This window comes from Conger conger, chromosome 7 (assembly GCF_963514075.1).
Source record: "Conger conger chromosome 7, fConCon1.1, whole genome shotgun sequence".
NCBI lineage: Eukaryota > Metazoa > Chordata > Actinopteri > Anguilliformes > Congridae > Conger > Conger conger.
Genome location: NC_083766.1, coordinates 6,948,321 through 6,966,076, shown reverse-complemented (window position 1 = coordinate 6,966,076; position 17,756 = coordinate 6,948,321). Strand labels below are relative to the sequence as shown.

General features: G+C 44.0%; 1 protein-coding gene across 1 annotated transcript in view; it reads left to right on the top strand.

The window, feature by feature from the left end:
• Positions 1 to 17,756, top strand: part of LOC133132575 (alpha-2-macroglobulin-like) — a 39,711-nt gene that overhangs the window by 10,777 nt on the left and 11,178 nt on the right. The window contains exons 12-21 of the mRNA XM_061248077.1: positions 764 to 973; positions 4,821 to 4,884; positions 5,026 to 5,171; positions 6,179 to 6,328; positions 7,265 to 7,405; positions 9,767 to 9,887; positions 11,851 to 11,947; positions 14,032 to 14,257; positions 16,196 to 16,322; positions 16,521 to 16,642. Coding sequence (XP_061104061.1) covers positions 764 to 973; positions 4,821 to 4,884; positions 5,026 to 5,171; positions 6,179 to 6,328; positions 7,265 to 7,405; positions 9,767 to 9,887; positions 11,851 to 11,947; positions 14,032 to 14,257; positions 16,196 to 16,322; positions 16,521 to 16,642 — 1,404 coding nt within the window. The remainder of the gene's footprint in view (positions 1 to 763; positions 974 to 4,820; positions 4,885 to 5,025; positions 5,172 to 6,178; positions 6,329 to 7,264; positions 7,406 to 9,766; positions 9,888 to 11,850; positions 11,948 to 14,031; positions 14,258 to 16,195; positions 16,323 to 16,520; positions 16,643 to 17,756) is intronic.

Here is a 17,756-nt window from a genome sequence, read left to right as displayed (position 1 = left end):
ACTCCACCAAAACAAGTGCTTGTAGGTGAGCACTGACAGTCGCAAACCGGGGATCAAAATAAAGTACAACCCAGGGAAAATACTAGGCATGAAAATAAAATCCTTGAGATGCAGCTAAGGAAAACGAAACAAACCAAAATACATTACCGGGGACAACGTCCCTCTACCACCGGCTCACACGAGCCCGAAAGAAAAAGAAAACCAAGACCCTTGAGGAAGGCGTCAGTGAACGCAACACTAGCCAGCTGAACGCCTTCCTTACCTTTTAATTTCTCCAACGAATTGGAACCACACACCAGCACAGTGCCTGACTTGAAAGTTTGCAGAGTCTACCTTGTGCTTCACCGGCTTTGTGCAAGAGCGAACAGTTGAACACAAAAGCGTTGAAGGACTGTCCGCCCTGGCCTTAAATACGCTTTAGGAGGAGAAATCCTCTGGCGCCAATGAGCCCCAGCCCTCTGGTGGTCACCATGGGTCATTACCTCCATCATGACAGGTATTGTGTCAAGTGTGCGGGTATTAGAATAATACTCTTGAGTGGTATGATAAGAATTTTTCTGAACATGGCCCCTGGAAGTGAGCTTCAAAAATGCAGCCTAGTCTTAGCCTTTTGTTCCTAGTGTATATACTGTAAAGTTATTATATATTTCCTGGTCTCTTTGGGCAGCATTGTTGGTGAAAATAAACAATGTTCAGATGGGTGCTTGCAAATCCAGGTTTTGTTAGTAAATCTTCTCTTCTTCTTCCACATCACTGAATACAGGCGAGTTGTAATGAAGAGTCAACAGAAATACACAGCACGTGCTCAGCAAACCATGAGGCCTCAATATTTTATTCAAAGAGCAAGAGCTTCCTGGGTATCAAGCATGCAAACGAATCACTTCCTTGTGATCAGGACAACCAAGTCCTGGTGCGTTACATCATCCAAGGGGAGGAGCTTAAGGAGAAGAAGACTCTTGACTTTTCCTACTTGGTGAGTTCTTGTCTGATTTTCAATTTTGCATGTAGGGATTTTACTTACTGGAATGTGTTCTGAGGCCCCTAGACTGAGTTGAAAAATATCATGTGTTAAGACAGTGAAACAAAGAAAGGCAGCAAACAAGCTTCAAACCCTGGTCTCCTACATGAGAGACTATCACACTAAGCACCACACTAAATCTGCTGGGAGCCAACGCCACCTTGTTGCCATACAAGGCTGATGTCCAGGCTTGTTGAATTTTGGCTCCATCTTCTGACTTCATCTCCCCCTTTTTTTGATTGGGCACCTCAAAGAACCAATCATGTCTAATTCTGCCCTCGGAACACAACTCCAGTAACTAAAACTCCTATTACCTTCAATTTTGATGTGGCCATTTATATTTATTAATCATTTTCAGATGGCAGTGGATGGGGCAGAAGTATGGCATTTATTTGCCCTCAAAAGTTACACTGCCAGATTAACATATTGTCTACAGGTTTGCTTTCCAAACGGCAATGAGTTCTTTGGGCTGGACTGCAGAGAAAGTGTTTCTTTAGGTTTAGGTGATCTACCCACACAATTTATGATCACAAATTTCTAATGGCTTCTCCGGAGCTAGTGCGGGAGGCGGAGCGGTACCAACTAGATATAGTTGGGCTCACCTCCACGCACAGTACTGGTTCCGGAACCAAACTCCTGGAGAGGGGCTGGACTCTGTTCTTTTCTGGAGTTGCTCAAGGTGAGAGGCGCCGGTCGGGTGTGGGGATACTCACAAGCCACCGGCTGAGCGCCACTGTGTTGGAGTTCCACCCGGGGAACGAGAGGGTCGCTTCTCTGCGACTACGTGTCGCTGGGGGGAAGGCTCTGACTGTCATTTGTGCGTATGCACCAAATGGCAGTTCAGAGTATCCGGCCTTCTTGGAGTCACTGGGTGGCATCCTGGAAAGGGTGCCACCCGGAGACTCCATAGTTCTGCTGGGCGACTGCAACGCTCACGTGGGCAATGACGGAGAAACCTGGAGGGGGGTGATTGGGAGGAACGGCCTGCCTGATCTGAACCCAAGCGGTGTTTTGTTATTGGACTTCTGTGCTGGCCATGGATTGTCGATAACAAACACCATGTTCGAGCATAGGGTAGCTCATAAGTGTACTTGGTACCAGAGCACCTTAGGCCAAAGATCGATGATCGACTTTGTGGTCGTATCATCAGACCTGTGGCCGTATGTCTTGGACACTCGGGTGAAGAGAGGAGCAGAGCTGTCAACTGATCACCACCTGGTGGTGAGTTGGATCAAGTGGCCGGGGAGGCTGCCTGACAGACCCGGTAAACCCAAACGTGTAGTGAGGGTGAACTGGGAACGTCTGGCGGAGGCCCCTGTTCGCGAGGTCTTCAACTCCCACCTCCGGAAGAACTTCTCACGCATCCCGGGGGAAGCTGGGGACATGGAGTCCGAGTGGGCCATGTTCAAAGCCTCCATTGCAGAGGCGGCAAGCAGGAGCTGTGGCCAGAAGGTCATCGGTGCCTGTCGGGGCGGCAACCCAAGAACCCGCTGGTGGACACCAGCGGTGAGGGAGGCCGTCAAGCTGAAGAAGGAGGCCTTTCGGGCTTGGCTGGCCCGGGGGTCCCCTGAAGCAGCAGACAGGTACCGGGTGGCCAGAAGGGCTGCAGCTTCGGCAGTCGCTGAAGCAAAAACCCGGGTATGGGAGGAGTTCGGGGAGGCTATGGAGAAGGACTTTCGGTTGGCCTCGAGGAAGTTCTGGCAAACCATCCGACGACTCAGAAAGGGAAAGCAGGGCTTGTCTCAGGCTGTTTTCAGCAGGGGAGGAGAACTGCTGACCCGGACTGGGGATATTGTCAGGCGGTGGAAAGAGCACTTCGAGGAGCTCCTGAACCTGAACAACACGTCCTCTGTGGAAGAGGCAGAGCCTGAAGACTCGGGGGAATCTGCACCTATATCCCTGGCGGAAGTTGCTGAGGTAGTCAAAAAGCTCCTCAGTGGCAAGTCGCCGGGTGTAGATGAGATTCGCCCTGAGATGCTGAAGGCTCTGGACATTGTTGGGCTGTCTTGGCTGACACGCCTCTTCGGTGTCGCGTGGAGATCGGGGACAGTACCTGTAGAGTGGCAGACCGGGGTGGTGGTCCCCATTTTCAAGAAGGGGGACCGGAGGGTGTGCTCCAATTACCGGGGTATCACACTCCTCAGCCTCCCTGGGAAAGCTTACTCTAGGGTACTGGAAAGGAGGCTCCGACCGACGGTCGAACCTCGGATTCAGGAGGAGCAATGTGGCTTCCGTCCTGGCCGTGGAACAGTGGACCAGCTCTTTACCTTGGCAGGGTTGCTGGCGGGGTCATGGGAGTTTGCCCATCCAGTCCACATGTGCTTTGTGGACTTGGAGAAGGCTTTCGACCGTGTCCCCCGGGGAACCCTGTGGGGTGTACTGCGGGAGTATGGGGTACCGGGGCCGTTGTTACGAGCCATCAGGTCCCTGTATAACCAAAGTGAGAGCTGTGTCCGCATTCTCGGCACAAAGTCAAGCACGTTTCCGGTGGGTGTTGGACTCCGCCAAGGTTGCCCCTTGTCACCGGTCCTGTTTGTGGTATTCATGGACAGGATCTCAAGGCGCAGCCGAGGTGAGGAGAGTGTCCGGTTTGGTGACCTCAGAATCGCATCTCTGCTTTTTGCGGATGATGTGGTTCTGCTGGCTTCATCGGACCGTGACCTTCAGCACGCACTGGAGCGGTTTGCAGCCGAGTGTGAAGCGGCCGGGATGAGAGTCAGCACCTCCAAGTCTGAGGCCATGGTTCTCTGCCGGAAAACGGTGGATTGCTCCCTCCGGGTTGGGAACGAGTCTTTGCCCCAAGTGAAGGAGTTCAAGTATCTCGGGGTCTTGTTCACGAGTGAGGGTAGAAGGGAGCGTGAGATCGACAGGCGGATCGGTGCAGCGTCAGCAGTAATGCGGGCGTTGCACCGGACCGTCGTGGTGAAGAAGGAGCTGAGCCGGAAGGCGAAGCTCTCGATTTACTGGTCGATCTACGTCCCAACCCTCACCTATGGTCACGAGCTTTGGGTAGTGACCGAAAGAACGAGATCGCGTATACAAGCGGCCGAAATGAGCTTCCTCCGTAGGGTGGCCAGGCTCAGCCTTAGAGATAGGGTGAGGAGCTCGGACATCCGGAGGGAGCTCGGAGTAGAGCCGCTGCTCCTTCGCGTCGAAAGGAGCCAATTGAGGTGGTTCGGGCATCTCATCAGGATGCCTCCCGGGCGCCTCCCTTTGGAGGTTTTCCGGGCTCGTCCAACTGGGCGGAGACCCCGAGGGAGACCCAGAGCCCGCTGGAGAGATTATATATCTCTCCTGGCCAGGGAACGCCTCGGGATCCCCCAGGAGGAGCTAGAATGCGTTGCTGGGGAGAGGGACGCCTGGAATACCCGGCTTTGCCTACTGCCCCCGCGACCCGACTCCGGATAAGCGGGTGATGATGGATGGATGGATGGAAATTTCTAATGGTCCACTGACTAAGAAAATGTCTTATTTGGTTTCTTATTTGTCCAGAAATTGGCACAAACTGAATTTCATAGTCATGGCTTTTTTGTGTGTCATATTGGCATATTGAGTATTGGCATACTATTCGTACACTAAGCTTTTGTAAGCAAACAATTAATACATTTGGTTCCCGATAACAAATTACTTTAACTGCACATGCCTTTTTAGAGAATGTGTGGAATTTTCTCTCACTTTTTTTGTTTCACATTTCTGTTTTCACATTCAGTAATACAGGCAGAAAAACAATGATTGATTTATACATGCCAACCAGTTCAGTCCAGTTCAGCTAACTCCTGGTTTCCCCTCTCCTGTCACCCAGGTTTTGTCCAAAGGGAGCATTGTGCAGCACGGGCGTTCTGAAGTGATGCTGAATGAAGGAGAAGGTGATGTTCCCTTGAGAAATGATTGCTCATTATATTTCTGAGATGCTCAAGGGAGAACTTTGCCACTATGCCCACATATCATAAAAGGTTATCACGTCTCATAAGTCAGAGACAAACATTCCCCTTTCTTTTTCATTCCAGTTAAGAGAGGGGAGTTTTCTTTCTCCCTGAAGCAGACAGGAGATCTGGCCCCTTATGCCCAGGTGGTGGTGTACACAGTGCTGCCTGATGGAGAGGTTGTGGCAGACAGCTTCGACTTTCCCATCCAGTTGTGCTTCAAGAACAAGGTAAACTGTACCTGAAGAATGGAAATAAACCATCAGAATGTGTAGCAGCTCCACAGAAAGCAATTCTACCAAAGGCCTTGAATACGCCCCTTCTACAGCTAAAACTCCAAGGCTTCCCTTATAAAAAAAAGACTGAAATGGGACTCAACTGGTAAAATAAAAAAGAGATTTAAAAGAGTGAAAGGCCATGAATATGCCATACATTTTTATAAACAGAAGCAGACAGTCAACTGCACAGTGTTTACCATTCACTGTTTGCTGTTATTGATTTATAATTTTTTGACTGTGTAATGAAGTGAACAGTGTGGGTTGGTGATGTCTGTAACTTAGATGGCTGCCAAGGCTTAAGAGATTTCTTTCCCGTCTTTTCCCATCAATCACATTACAGCTGACGCTTTCATCCAAAGTGGCTTACAGTTGATGAGGTGAAGCCAATGTGGGCTTAAGGGCCCAATATTTTATCTTATTGTGACTACACTGGGGCTTGGACCATGAATCTCCAATGTCCCCAATCAAGCATCTTAGCCACAAAGGCTATCTTTCTCCCTGCATTTGAATAACTGTAATTGTGCCTCTGGCAATTTAGCAGTACCTCAAACAGCTGGTGCTCGAAGGTAACTTCTGAAGTGTACCTATATGCACTCATTCAATACAGAAATTGTAAGCAAAGTGTATACCCTTCTCAGAAATACAGAGGTGTATTTCTGAGAAGTAGAGCATGCAGGCACCTGGAAACTCATGTAACAGGAAGTCGAGGGTTCTGCACAACTCGGGCCCACCATACACTTGGCAGGACAAACCTGTGACTATAGGGCCCAGACTGAGCTTCTTTACTGCCTGAGTCACTCATGAACATACTTTCTGAAGTGAACAATTTTCCATTGCTGTGAATGCAGGAAGCAACACAAGCAGCAACAGCACAAGATGGCAAAAAGTCCAGCATGAAGTATATTGCATGAAGTTGTGTAACGTGCCCCCCCAATTATTCAACTTCTGTTCTGTTTCAGGTGTCTCTCCAGTTCTCCTCCACCCAGGAGCTCCCTGGAGGGAAGGTGTTTTTGGAGCTGCAGGCCCAGCCGGGGTCACTGTGCTCCTTGAGGGCCATCGACCAGAGTGTCCTTCTCATGAGACCAGACAAGGAGCTGAGTGCACAGGAGGTGAGCTGAGACCCTGAACAGCCCTGCCTAGTCATAGCCATGACCTGATACATTTCAGTAAGGGATGTGTACTTTGTGTTTTTAACCTTGTGTGGGTGTGTTGACTCAGCTTGCGCAACAGAGAAAGAGACAATATTGTCATATGGACAGGGGTACTGTCCTGTTTTTAAATAAAGAAAAAGGGTATCTCCAGTCTCACCTGAATTTGGAATGTCCAATTTGCAAACTATGTATGCTCACATACGGCCCTGCTGCTGTCTTGGGAGAACGAAAGCCATCTGTGGTTCTCCTCCAAAACATGGGCCTGCCAGCAACTGCTTCTTTTTCACTCCGGAACCGCAAACCACCCACAAGTAGATCAGGGGTGGTGCCGACTATGGCTTCTGGCAATAGACAGCACTGACACGGATCAAATTTGTTATGAGACCATGATGCGCAATCATGTGCCACAAGCAGCACTTTTATGGAGTGAACTACCCAGTAACTACCTTTTTTTGCTTTGTCGTGGTGTCTTGTAACCCCATCTCTCATACGCACACTTACTGTTCCCACACAGACGCACACACAGCAGAATATTATGAATGTTAGCCACAATAATGATGCCCAAATTTAGAATGGCTACCTCAGTCATGAATCTTAAATGTGATCCACCTTCTCTAAAAAGCACTTTATTGTTGTGCTGGCAGTTTACCCTTTATGAAATGTTTACATACACATTTTGACAAGCCCTTCATGTACTTTGTGATGCTTATGAATGTTCAACCATCCTCAACCATCAACCATGGACAAAAAAAACCCACATCCATTATTCTATTAAAATGATATCATTTAATGTGTTTCACAGTGATTGGATTTTTTTGCCATCAGTCAAACAGCTTATGATTCATCCCAGTTCCACTTTCATTTTTCGATTTCTGTCTATTTGAACTCTTTCAGATCTTTGGGAAATTGCCTGTCAAGAAGTTGCTTGGCTATCCACATATTCTCCAGGACAGGGATCCCCCTCCCTGCCTTTCCCTTACACCAGGACGCCCGTATATTTCCCTCCACCAACCAGACACCTACGGCATCTTTGAGGTAAGCATCTTAAATCCTGCATCATGTTGGGCATCTTAATACACCTGTAGCTGAACCAGTTAATAATGGTTTGGTTTGGAATTTGAATTAACTTACTCGATGCCCATCGATTTTTTTAGTGGAGCAGATTAAGTGTTGTTGTATTGCTATAACTAAATCACTGCATCCATGATTTTTATTTCATTTTATTTTATGTACGGTTGAGTAGCAAGTCATAAGCCAAGTGCTGTAAAGATTGTATACTTATGTGTGCATTTTATATTGTAAAGGCTTAACTCTCTCAGAACCACATGTTCTAGCGATGAGAAAGATATGAAGTAGGAAATAACAGTTGCAATATCTGTAGTGAGTACCTCAACATCAATAAGGAAATTGGATGGCATATTTCAACAAAGTTACCTTTCACACCTTTTGCAAGCTTGGACTGAGAAATTAAAACATAGTGCACATAACACTCTCAGTGAAGTAGTTGGCAGTGACACAATTTCTGTTGGTTTGGCTCTGTATTCCAGCTCATTCGATTTGAAATTAAATAATGAATATTATTAATGAATAACTTTCAGCTTTAATTTGAGGTTATTCATATCTGTGGTCTGTGTATGAATTACAGCTACATAGTGTCCCCATTTCCGGGTGCCATAACATTCGCGATGAGATGGTTTCAGAGGTGTTTCAGATTATTCTGGCTTGTTCAATGGCTTCCTTAGTGCAGGAATACGAGAGCTTTCAGTATCCAGTCTTGATTCTAGGTTTTTGATTGCCTTTGGAGTCTCTCATTGCCATTTGTCAACATGAGGACCAGAGTTGTGCAAATTAAAGTCAATGATGCCATTATGGGGCTGAGAAGTCTGTTAGTTTGTTTGTTATTCTTATAATTTATAATTTTTCATTATTCAGATCTGCTCATCTGTTTATTCATTCATAGTTCATTGCTTTTGTCTTCCCCTGTGATGTCTGTATCTGAATGTACTCTGAGCCCGAGTCACTCCCCCGTCTGGGTCCTTCACTATTTGGGTGGTTTCAGAATTTTCCGGTTCCCCACGATTCCTTCTCAGTCTCGTTGTTCTTACTTCCTGCTTTTTCTCCATTTCGAGTTTGCCTAGCCCTTTTGATTTGTTTGCCTTTTCAGAATTTTCGTTTTGGACCTACCTTCTGCTTCCTTCGACTATGTTCTTGCCTTGCCCTTTTGTACCTCGTATTTGTCATGGTGGGAGGTAATACCCGTGGTGATTGCTAGAGGGCCTAGGATCATTGGTAACACCTGTTCCTCGTTTGCACCAAGGGAATTGCCTCCCAGCAGAGTATTTAAGGCCAGTTCTGACTGGTCTTCAGTGCTTCTGTGTTACCGTTCACCCTAGCACAAAGCCGGTATATGCACAAGGTAGACTCTGCGTGCGTGCGTGCGTGCGTGCGTGCGTGCGTGCGTGCGTGCGTGCGTGCGTGCGTGCGTGCGTGCGTGCGTGCGTGCGTGTGTGTGTGTCTAAGCCATACAATTAAAAGAAAAGAAAAGAACTAAGGTAAGGAAGGCGCTCGGTTTAGTTGTTGGGTTCACCGACGCCTTCCCTAAGTGTTTTCATTTTTCTTTTGGGCTCGTGTGAGCCGGTGGTAGAGGGACGTTGTCCCCGGTATATGTATTTTAGTTTGAGTTTTGCCTGAGCTGCGCCTCATGGGTTTTTTGTTTCATGCCTAGCGGTTTTTTGCTAGGTTGTACTTTTATTTCTGAACTCCTCATTTATCTGTATCTGTGCTCGCCTTTAAGCACAATTAGTAATTTGATTATTCGCCCTGTTTTGTGAGGGTTGTTTTATTTTTCTTCAGCCGTTTTGGGCTTGTTTTCTGTTTCCTTATTAAGAATCGCCTTCGGGTTATTTTTTGTTCCTCCCTTTCTTCTGGGAGTAGATATTGTTTTCCATTCCTGAATATCCCTGTGAACCAACCCCAGCATTCAGGGTCGAACCCTAGCGCGTTCGCTCAGTAGGGTTCTTCTGGTCGCTCCTGGCTCTCCGCTCTACCCCCACCTTATAGTATTTCTGATCTTCTGGATTTTGTGATCACTTGGCTTTTAACTTTGGACTGATTTAAAGACAGCGGTTCTTGAAATTCCTCTGGTCTGCGTTTGGGTCTCCAGAACCATACATAAGTGCAATTTTAGCTCACTACTTCAACTTGGCCTACTGCTACAGTAAAGCTCAGCTTAACTGTGTTCATATTAGCAATGTCAGCCACCAAATAATGGTTCCTCACCCAATGAAATCAGAGCTGGTGCCAGCGCATGGGGTTGGGGGGACAACATGTTTCTACTATTTGCTTGTTGTCTCTGTCAACTTAATGATGAACATTTCTACTTTTCATATCTTGAAGGCAGTTGGTGTTAAAGCCCTGACCAACTCAGGCATGAAAACACCTGTTCCCTGCTTTTACATGGAGAGGATACCTATGGGTGAAAAAGTATTTGTGGACACACCGCAACACTTCATACGAGGTATGATGAGCTTTGCTTTTCCTTTTGCTGCTATGGTACTGTACAACTTAAAGCAGTAACATGGTGGTTGAATCTGACACTTGACAGTTGTTTAGGCAACAATAAAACAAATGTGTAATTTTTGTATTATTCAGACATTTAAATGTAATTTCTAGCTTATTTTTTCAATGTCTAAATTTCCCAGTATAAAAGTTCACCCAAACTGTCTGGGCATGGTAATGGGAACTATCAATTAGCTATGATTGACAGACCGTGCCCTCACTTTCCACACATTGTTGTCACCATAGCTACCTCCATGATCTTGGGAGACTGAATTTTCACAACTTAGTATATGAACTATCAATAGCTAAGGTAAGGATGCTGACTTATCCAATAATAATATTTGCTAGCTAGCTAACCGATTTAAGCTAAAAGCACAACTATAACATGATAGCACACCCATTATTAGGACCTTACTGGCTCTGTCTGTATTAGATACCGAATGTGTCAGGGGAATGTGTCCAGGGCAGGGCCTGTGGTGGCAGGTGCCCCCTATAAATTTGATTGGCCACCCCCAGGGTGCCACCCCACACAACCGACCTCACCTGCACTGTTCACTTTTCAGTTGTTTAATTCGCAACAGGATAATCCGCATTTCTAAACTTTGTCTTTGGTGCACATTGCTGATTTGAGGGTATCATGGAGCAGGTGCTGAATTCCAGGAGAGGTGCAATGTCTGGGAACAAGCGTTGTTAGAACAGCCTTTTGGAAATGCACCATCACACTGAGTGGGCGATCGGTATGGCAGTGATGTTTTCACTTGTAAATTGACTATATTATTCCTTGGACAGTAGAGGTCTATGGATGGTTTCCATCCACACTGATAAGAAAGGCCCTTGCAATGAAAGAGGTTCTTGCGACAGTTTGTTGTGTTGGGATAATAAATAAAGCTCCTGTGAATAGGGGTTGGGAGTAGGCTCTATAATTGGATATTAAGCTTTCTATCCAGGTCTCAGTTTAGAAAATGGGACACTGTTACTGTTGCAATAGTCATGACATCATCACAGCACTGTATGCAGATGATTAGGCACCATGGAAGAGGGGAAGACTCTAAAACTATATGGGCTTCATTTATCAATATTTTTGTAACCCTGTGTGCAAATCCATGTGTGATTGGAAACAAACAAATTCAGCGGGATTTATCAAACAGGAGTACATGCATCTTTTTTTTTTACCTATCCACGTGTGTATGTTGTTAAATAGCAATCAATTGTAAGCAAAAAGCTTGCGCACAAAACTTATGATTGGCATAAATCGACACCCCTAAAATACCTTATAAGGACACATTTCAATTTCAATCAATTTAAAGAGATGACCGAGAAAAGATGAGAACTTCGTTTTAAAACTGTAGTTTTTTGTTTATCATTGTATGGCTATGTGTGCTACAGCTACTTTGTAACTTGTTAGCATACAGCGAAAGTGAAAAGTATATTAAAACTTTAACTTCATCTATGCCATGATTCTTATAATAAACTTGAACTCGCCGTAATTGTTTGTTGTTTATTTTGTTAAAAATTGGGCAAGGAAAAGCTGTCTGTCCAGGTGGAGAAACCTAAAGACACTGGTCAAACAAATGTGCAAAACTAACATCTAAACATATTTTTTATAATTAGCTTACTTTTGCTTATATATACTACATAAATTACGTATAGGACTGGAATAATCCATTTTATACGGTCTATGGTCGGAACTGACTCATGAGCCTCACCAATTAAATCTGCTTGGTCTTTGAAGATGCACTCTTGAGAAATTGTACCACTGTCCCAATACTTACAGACTTTATTGTGTTATTGTATGTATGATTTATGAAAGAGATAATCATAGTTTCTTGACTTATACTTTCATTTGCCGGAAATGTGTTTACATTTATTTGTACGTTTTGTATGTGTTTGTTTATTTTCTCTTTTCTTCTTTTCTGGACAAGTCCTTTCTGATTCTCAAGACCCTTCAGTCGTCAAACCCATGGCAACCATTCGCACGTTCTTTCCTGAGACCTGGATTTGGGACCTGGTACCAGTGGGGTGTGTATCATTAACCAAGGGAACCATCCTACAAAGCATTTAGCCCCACACTGGGTAGAAAGATACACCCTAGGACCTATGTCTGACAAGTGCCTTGAGCTATTGATTTTCAGCCATTTATTTTAAATCTTCTTGTTCACTCTAGGACTCGGAACTGTACTTTCCTCTCAGGTCCTCAACACATTGTACGTACATATTGTACGTTGCTCTGTAAAAGAGCGTCTGCTAAATGACTGTAATGTAATGTAAGGTAGATCTGACTATTACCAAAAGTGTTACCAAATGTTCAATAGTATATTTTTCAAACATGAACATTGAACTAAAATTGTGTTGTATGTGCCACCTGATGCAGCACCAAAGTATTTCTCTCTTAACAATAAGACAATTTGCACATGGGTCTGTTTGTAAGAAGACTGTCCCAAGATATTATCACTGAGCAGTTGTTCCACCCATTTTAGGGGACTAAAAGTCAAGTATGTATGTCTGCAGCCCAGAGACTTCACATGGGCGGGAGGGTCATTGTTGTCTTCACTCAATTTGTTGTGCTCGTCTCTCAGATCTAATTGAGACTCTCACTCAGATTGAATGAATTCAACATTTCATTATGTACATTATTATGTAAAAAAAAAAAAAAAAGGACATTATTATACTACGGTGGTTATTTTTTCATTACTTTCGTTTTTTGTCCGTGCTGTCCAAGATATGATCCACACCATACTATTGTTTATCAAGCTAATAATTTTCACAGCTAACTGTCAAAAACGGCTGGCATACCATATGCACGATCCTCGTGCAAACTCGATCATCGCCCGTCAGGTCTTTGCTTCCAACCACCATGGAATTTAACAGGAGGAGGGAAGATCTAATAATAAAAAAAGAGAAACATGTAGTCTCTTGGCCGGTTAGAAAGTGATTGACAACTGATCCTAGATGGGTTTATATTAATTCAAGCCTTCTAATTGGTCGGGCTGAAAACTCTACTGGTCTGCAGACATCCCCAACTCCCCATCCCCATCCCTAAAAGTTGTGGACAGACAGCTTCTCAGCTGTTTGATTAGTTTGTTGTATTCAATTGCTTCTTTAGTGCAGATAAAAGAATGTTTTCAGGATGTAGTCTTGATTCTTTGGTTTTGATTGATTGAATTTGAATTCTGTCTGTCAAGGAAGTCATAATGTAGTGGAGAAATAAGAACAGTTAGAGACACAGGCCAAACAACAGGCTTACCAGATAGATAGATAGATAGATAGATAGATAGATAGATACTTTATTCATCCTGAGGGAAATTTTAGTTTACCAAAACTATTTGGAACATAATTTAGAAGAAAGGGAATACTGGTGAGCTCAGTTCAATATAGAAATTGTACCACTGCCCAAATACTTTCTGTTGGTAGGATGGGAGGTCAAATATGGTTCAGATTCAATGGCAAATTTGCTCAAATCTAAAAGGGTGAGGTCGGAAAGGCTTTAGACTTTAAGGGCCAGATTTAGATACAAGAGACTCGCCGTGGAAAATGCGGCCTGATGACGGTCATATTATGCGTGAAATGAACGTCTTATTTATGAAGGCCGCAGCTCATTACACAATCAGCAAATGGGACTGCCTACTAATCACATTTTTTGAATGAGGCAGATCGTAATGAACGCAGTTTAAACTCCTGTTTAATGACAAAATGCGCAGAATGCCTGGGCTAATGTTACCTGAATTTTTGTTCAGGTAATGCAATGCTATACATCGCTGGGTAACCAGAGGCCTAGTTACTGTATATTGTTAGCTAAGGAACTTGGTGTTCACATATGCAACATTTAATCATTTTTAATTTATAATCTAAAACATCACAGGAAATGCAAACTTGCTTCCTAACAAAAATGTTCAACAAAATATGTGAATGCTCCTATTTTTCAGGTTAGCTAACCACATATTGCACTCCCTTCACAATAATGACAATTATTTTTCTTTTTTGCTGAGCTAACACTATTCTGCAGGCATAAGGGACCCAGCTTTCCTCCATGACAGACAAGGAAAGTAAGCACAAATTGACAGCATTTCCTGATGTGCTCAGCACCTTCTCCTCTCTTCTAACAGAGATTCAGGCAGAGTAAAAGTGGAGCAGACCATCCCGGACACTATTACCAAATGGGCAGCAAGTGGATTCTGCAGCTCTCCCGCAGGATTCGGGCTGGCCACCAACACAATCCTCACGGCCTTCCAGCCCTTCTTTGTGAGCCTGACGCTGCCATACTCTGTCATCCGTGAAGAGATGTTCCCACTGAAGGCCACAGTCTTCAACTACCTCTCCAAGTGCATCATGGTGAGCCACTGCTCGGTGCACAGCCATGGTTATACCACGACCCTCTGCGGTACCAACCAGTAAGAGCCAAGAAAAAACCCACAAAAGCAGTACATATACTCAGTGAGCACTTTATTACATACTTATTAGCACTTATTAGTACTTATTCATTAGACGTATTAGTCTTCTGCTGCTGTAGTCAGAACTCTCCTCATATCGCTCAGGCTAGCCAAGGTAGGTTCCATGAGATCTGTATGCTAACGTTACAGTATTTTTGTTCGAGTGTCATGTGATTGCCTGGATGGGTGGCTGCCCATACACCTGTTGTGTACGGTGCAGAGAACCCAGATGCAGACCACAGGATAATCCAAAATCGTAGTTTTAATGTTCAGTAGTCAAAAGCCAAGAGATCCAGCACACAGCCAAAAACGAAAAGCAAAAGAATAGTCGAAAAAAACAAGCGAGAGGTCAAAATACAGGAAATCACAGGGCGAAGGTACAAAAGGGCAAAAACAAACTCGTAGTCAGAAAATACAAAACAACACGTCGAAAAACCAGAAGATCAGATGAGCAAACAAAACAAGAGGGCAAGGCAGGTACGGAAGTCAAGGCAAAGGGGTGTCTATCATGAATCTCTATAATAAGGCTTACACACAATCGGCACTTACTAAGATCAACGTTCTGACAAAGAAGCATACTGAGACTGAGGTTTAAATACAAGAGGGAAGGTGACAATCTAGGCGGGGCAGAGGAAAAGGTGGGCTAAACAAATAGACAACAGGTGGGGAAACATAATAGAGTAAAAACATAATAACGGGAGGGAGACGAAAACGCGGACTGGATGCACGAAACAAAACATGTAAAACATACGGCTCCGGATTAGGGAGTAGACATTTGCATAGTTTGAAGATGCAGTGATGGTTAGAGACAGGTGCGAACACTTCGCTGAAACTAAACGAGTAATCAGGGATAGCATAGGGAGGCGGAGTTACAGAACAGTGCAGAAATACTAAGAGATAGCGTTAGTGAGTTAGTTACGTGAATATTTCTAAACTACCCAATAAAAGTGATTGTTAGTTAGTTAGTTAGACAGACAGTAAGTGTATTAATCGGATTAGTACTGTACAAAACCTAGATTAGTAGTAGTTAGTAAGAATCGTGCTTTACAACATTTAACTACCAAGAAAAAGCAGGAAGTAAGAATCGTGAGTCTTGGAAAAAATGTTGAAAAACCGAAAACTACCGTGACCACCCGAATAGTGGGACAAGCAGACAGGGGAGTGACTAGACTGGTAAACATTCAGATGCAGACATAACAGGGGAGGACAATGGAGAACTGTAATGGGAAACATAAACCAGGTAACTAAGAAAAATGAATAATAAACAAGACTAAACCTGAAAACATACAGAACAAATACAGAAACATTACAACACCAGTCTCTGTGTTCAAGGGTGGAGTTTCAGTGCCCGTTACCTTCAGGGTAACCAAGAAGATTCAAGCCAAACATGTCCAGTGACGTCACTGGACATGTTTGTTTTGAGAAGTTTAGCCCCATATTTAGGAAACAGCTTCACTGGGGAATAGGTTGCAACAAGCCATATACTCTACACCCTACAATGGTGTTCATATTGATTAAGAAAACTACTGTAAACTGCTAGTTTAGAGTAACAGTCATGTGAAATTTCATAATGTGTCATTAGGTTCAAGTTCTCTTTATTTCTGGCAAGTAAAATTTTCATGTGTGATATACTTGTCCGGCAATAACTAATTACATTTTTTAAAGGGATTCATAATAAATTGGATTGCAGTAGCTATTTCAGATCAAGATCTGTCAGCAGGCCAAGAGCTACCACTGGTGAAGAAGAGAAGAGGGCAGGGGAATGTGGCCTCAATGGGCTAACAGACTGTTCTCATCTTCAATTCTCCTTCTTACCATTTGTGTTTATCCTGTTTCACAGGTGCATGTCAGCCTGAGAGAGTCGGCACAGTTCACAAGCCAGCCGTGCGATGGCTGCCAGTATAAGCGATGTCTCTGTGGTGAGGAGAGTGAGACCTTCACCTGGATCATCACCGCCACCACTTTGGGTGAGTCACAGTGCCCCCTCAGGTTGGCTTATTGTGGGCTCTACACGCTGCTTAACCTTTAGTTAGGAAGATAATAGAAGAATCAATTGTCAGTTAGAAATGTATATCCATGAAGCCAGTAAAATACCCCCCCTTTCACAAGACTGCTCCCCTTTCCCCTTGTGGCTTTACATGAGGCTCTATCATACCCTCTCTAAGGTCGGGTGAACATTACAGTAAGTGCAGAGGCCCTGAACACTGAGGAGCTCTGTGGCAATGAGGTGGTCACCGTGCCAGAGAGGGGACGAATCGACACTGTTGTCCGTACACTGCTTGTGGAGGTGAGACACCACACAGCCATCTATGATCTATCTATAATTAAGAACAGACAAAGCATGGCAAGACTGCATTCTCACAAGAATAATACTGCCTCTACTGTCCAGTAAGTCTACAAGTCTTTTTAAAATTGCATTTATTTGAATTGATGAGCAACCAAATTAGATAGTAAGGGATTTAACATAAATAAATATAAAAATGACCAAATCATTAAAATTACAATGAACAATCCCAGCTATAGCTCAAGAACCCAATGTCTGATCGTCACCAAATTTGGTACACAGATGTAGTCCATAATTATGTGGACACCTGTCGATTTTGGCAGGCAATACTCTAGGTGACACTAGAAGAAGCAAATAAGTTTAAATTCCTGTTACTCTTAGGGGGCGCTATAGCAGCTATATCATATATGCAGGATTTCAAAGAGTGTCGCACTTTCGCTGTTGTTAATGGAGAATCCTAAATCCTAAAGTAGATCCTACTCCTTCAGATTAACTACTTTTCTTTAAGAAAGAATGTTGGCAACTATTTCGATTTTCCACCATTTTAAATTTTTTGAAAATCTTCGACAAAATTGATCCAGTTGACAAAGATGCATAGGGTAGCCCCGATAACGTTATCACTTTTTTTGATGCAGCAAACCTTTTGCACATGACATGTCAATCAATTGTTATGGGCGTAGACATATTTACTAAACAAATGATTCTGACAAGTTGCTGTATCAGGGGTATCATATTGGTATATAATGTCATGCTCTCATGCTTGTTTATTGTTGAAGTTGTTGAGAATGGATTCATACATTGCAATCATATTCAAAATACTGGTGTTACGACCAGCCCCCTTGGCTTGTCGCAACACAAAATGGGAAAACAACATTGATTAAAAAAAAAAAGGATTAATTTAACAGAAGGATCAAAACAAACAATATGGGCAGCATGGAACCCTGATGGTAGCGGTTTCTTTTTTCGAATTCCTCCCTCAGGAGTCTTCATATAGGGTTCCCCACTGGTGCTCCCAATCCTCCAATCAAAGTTAAAACCACCCAGCACACCAGACTCATTCTACTAGGGACAGACTACATTACATTACATTACATTAATGGCATTTGGCAGACGCTCT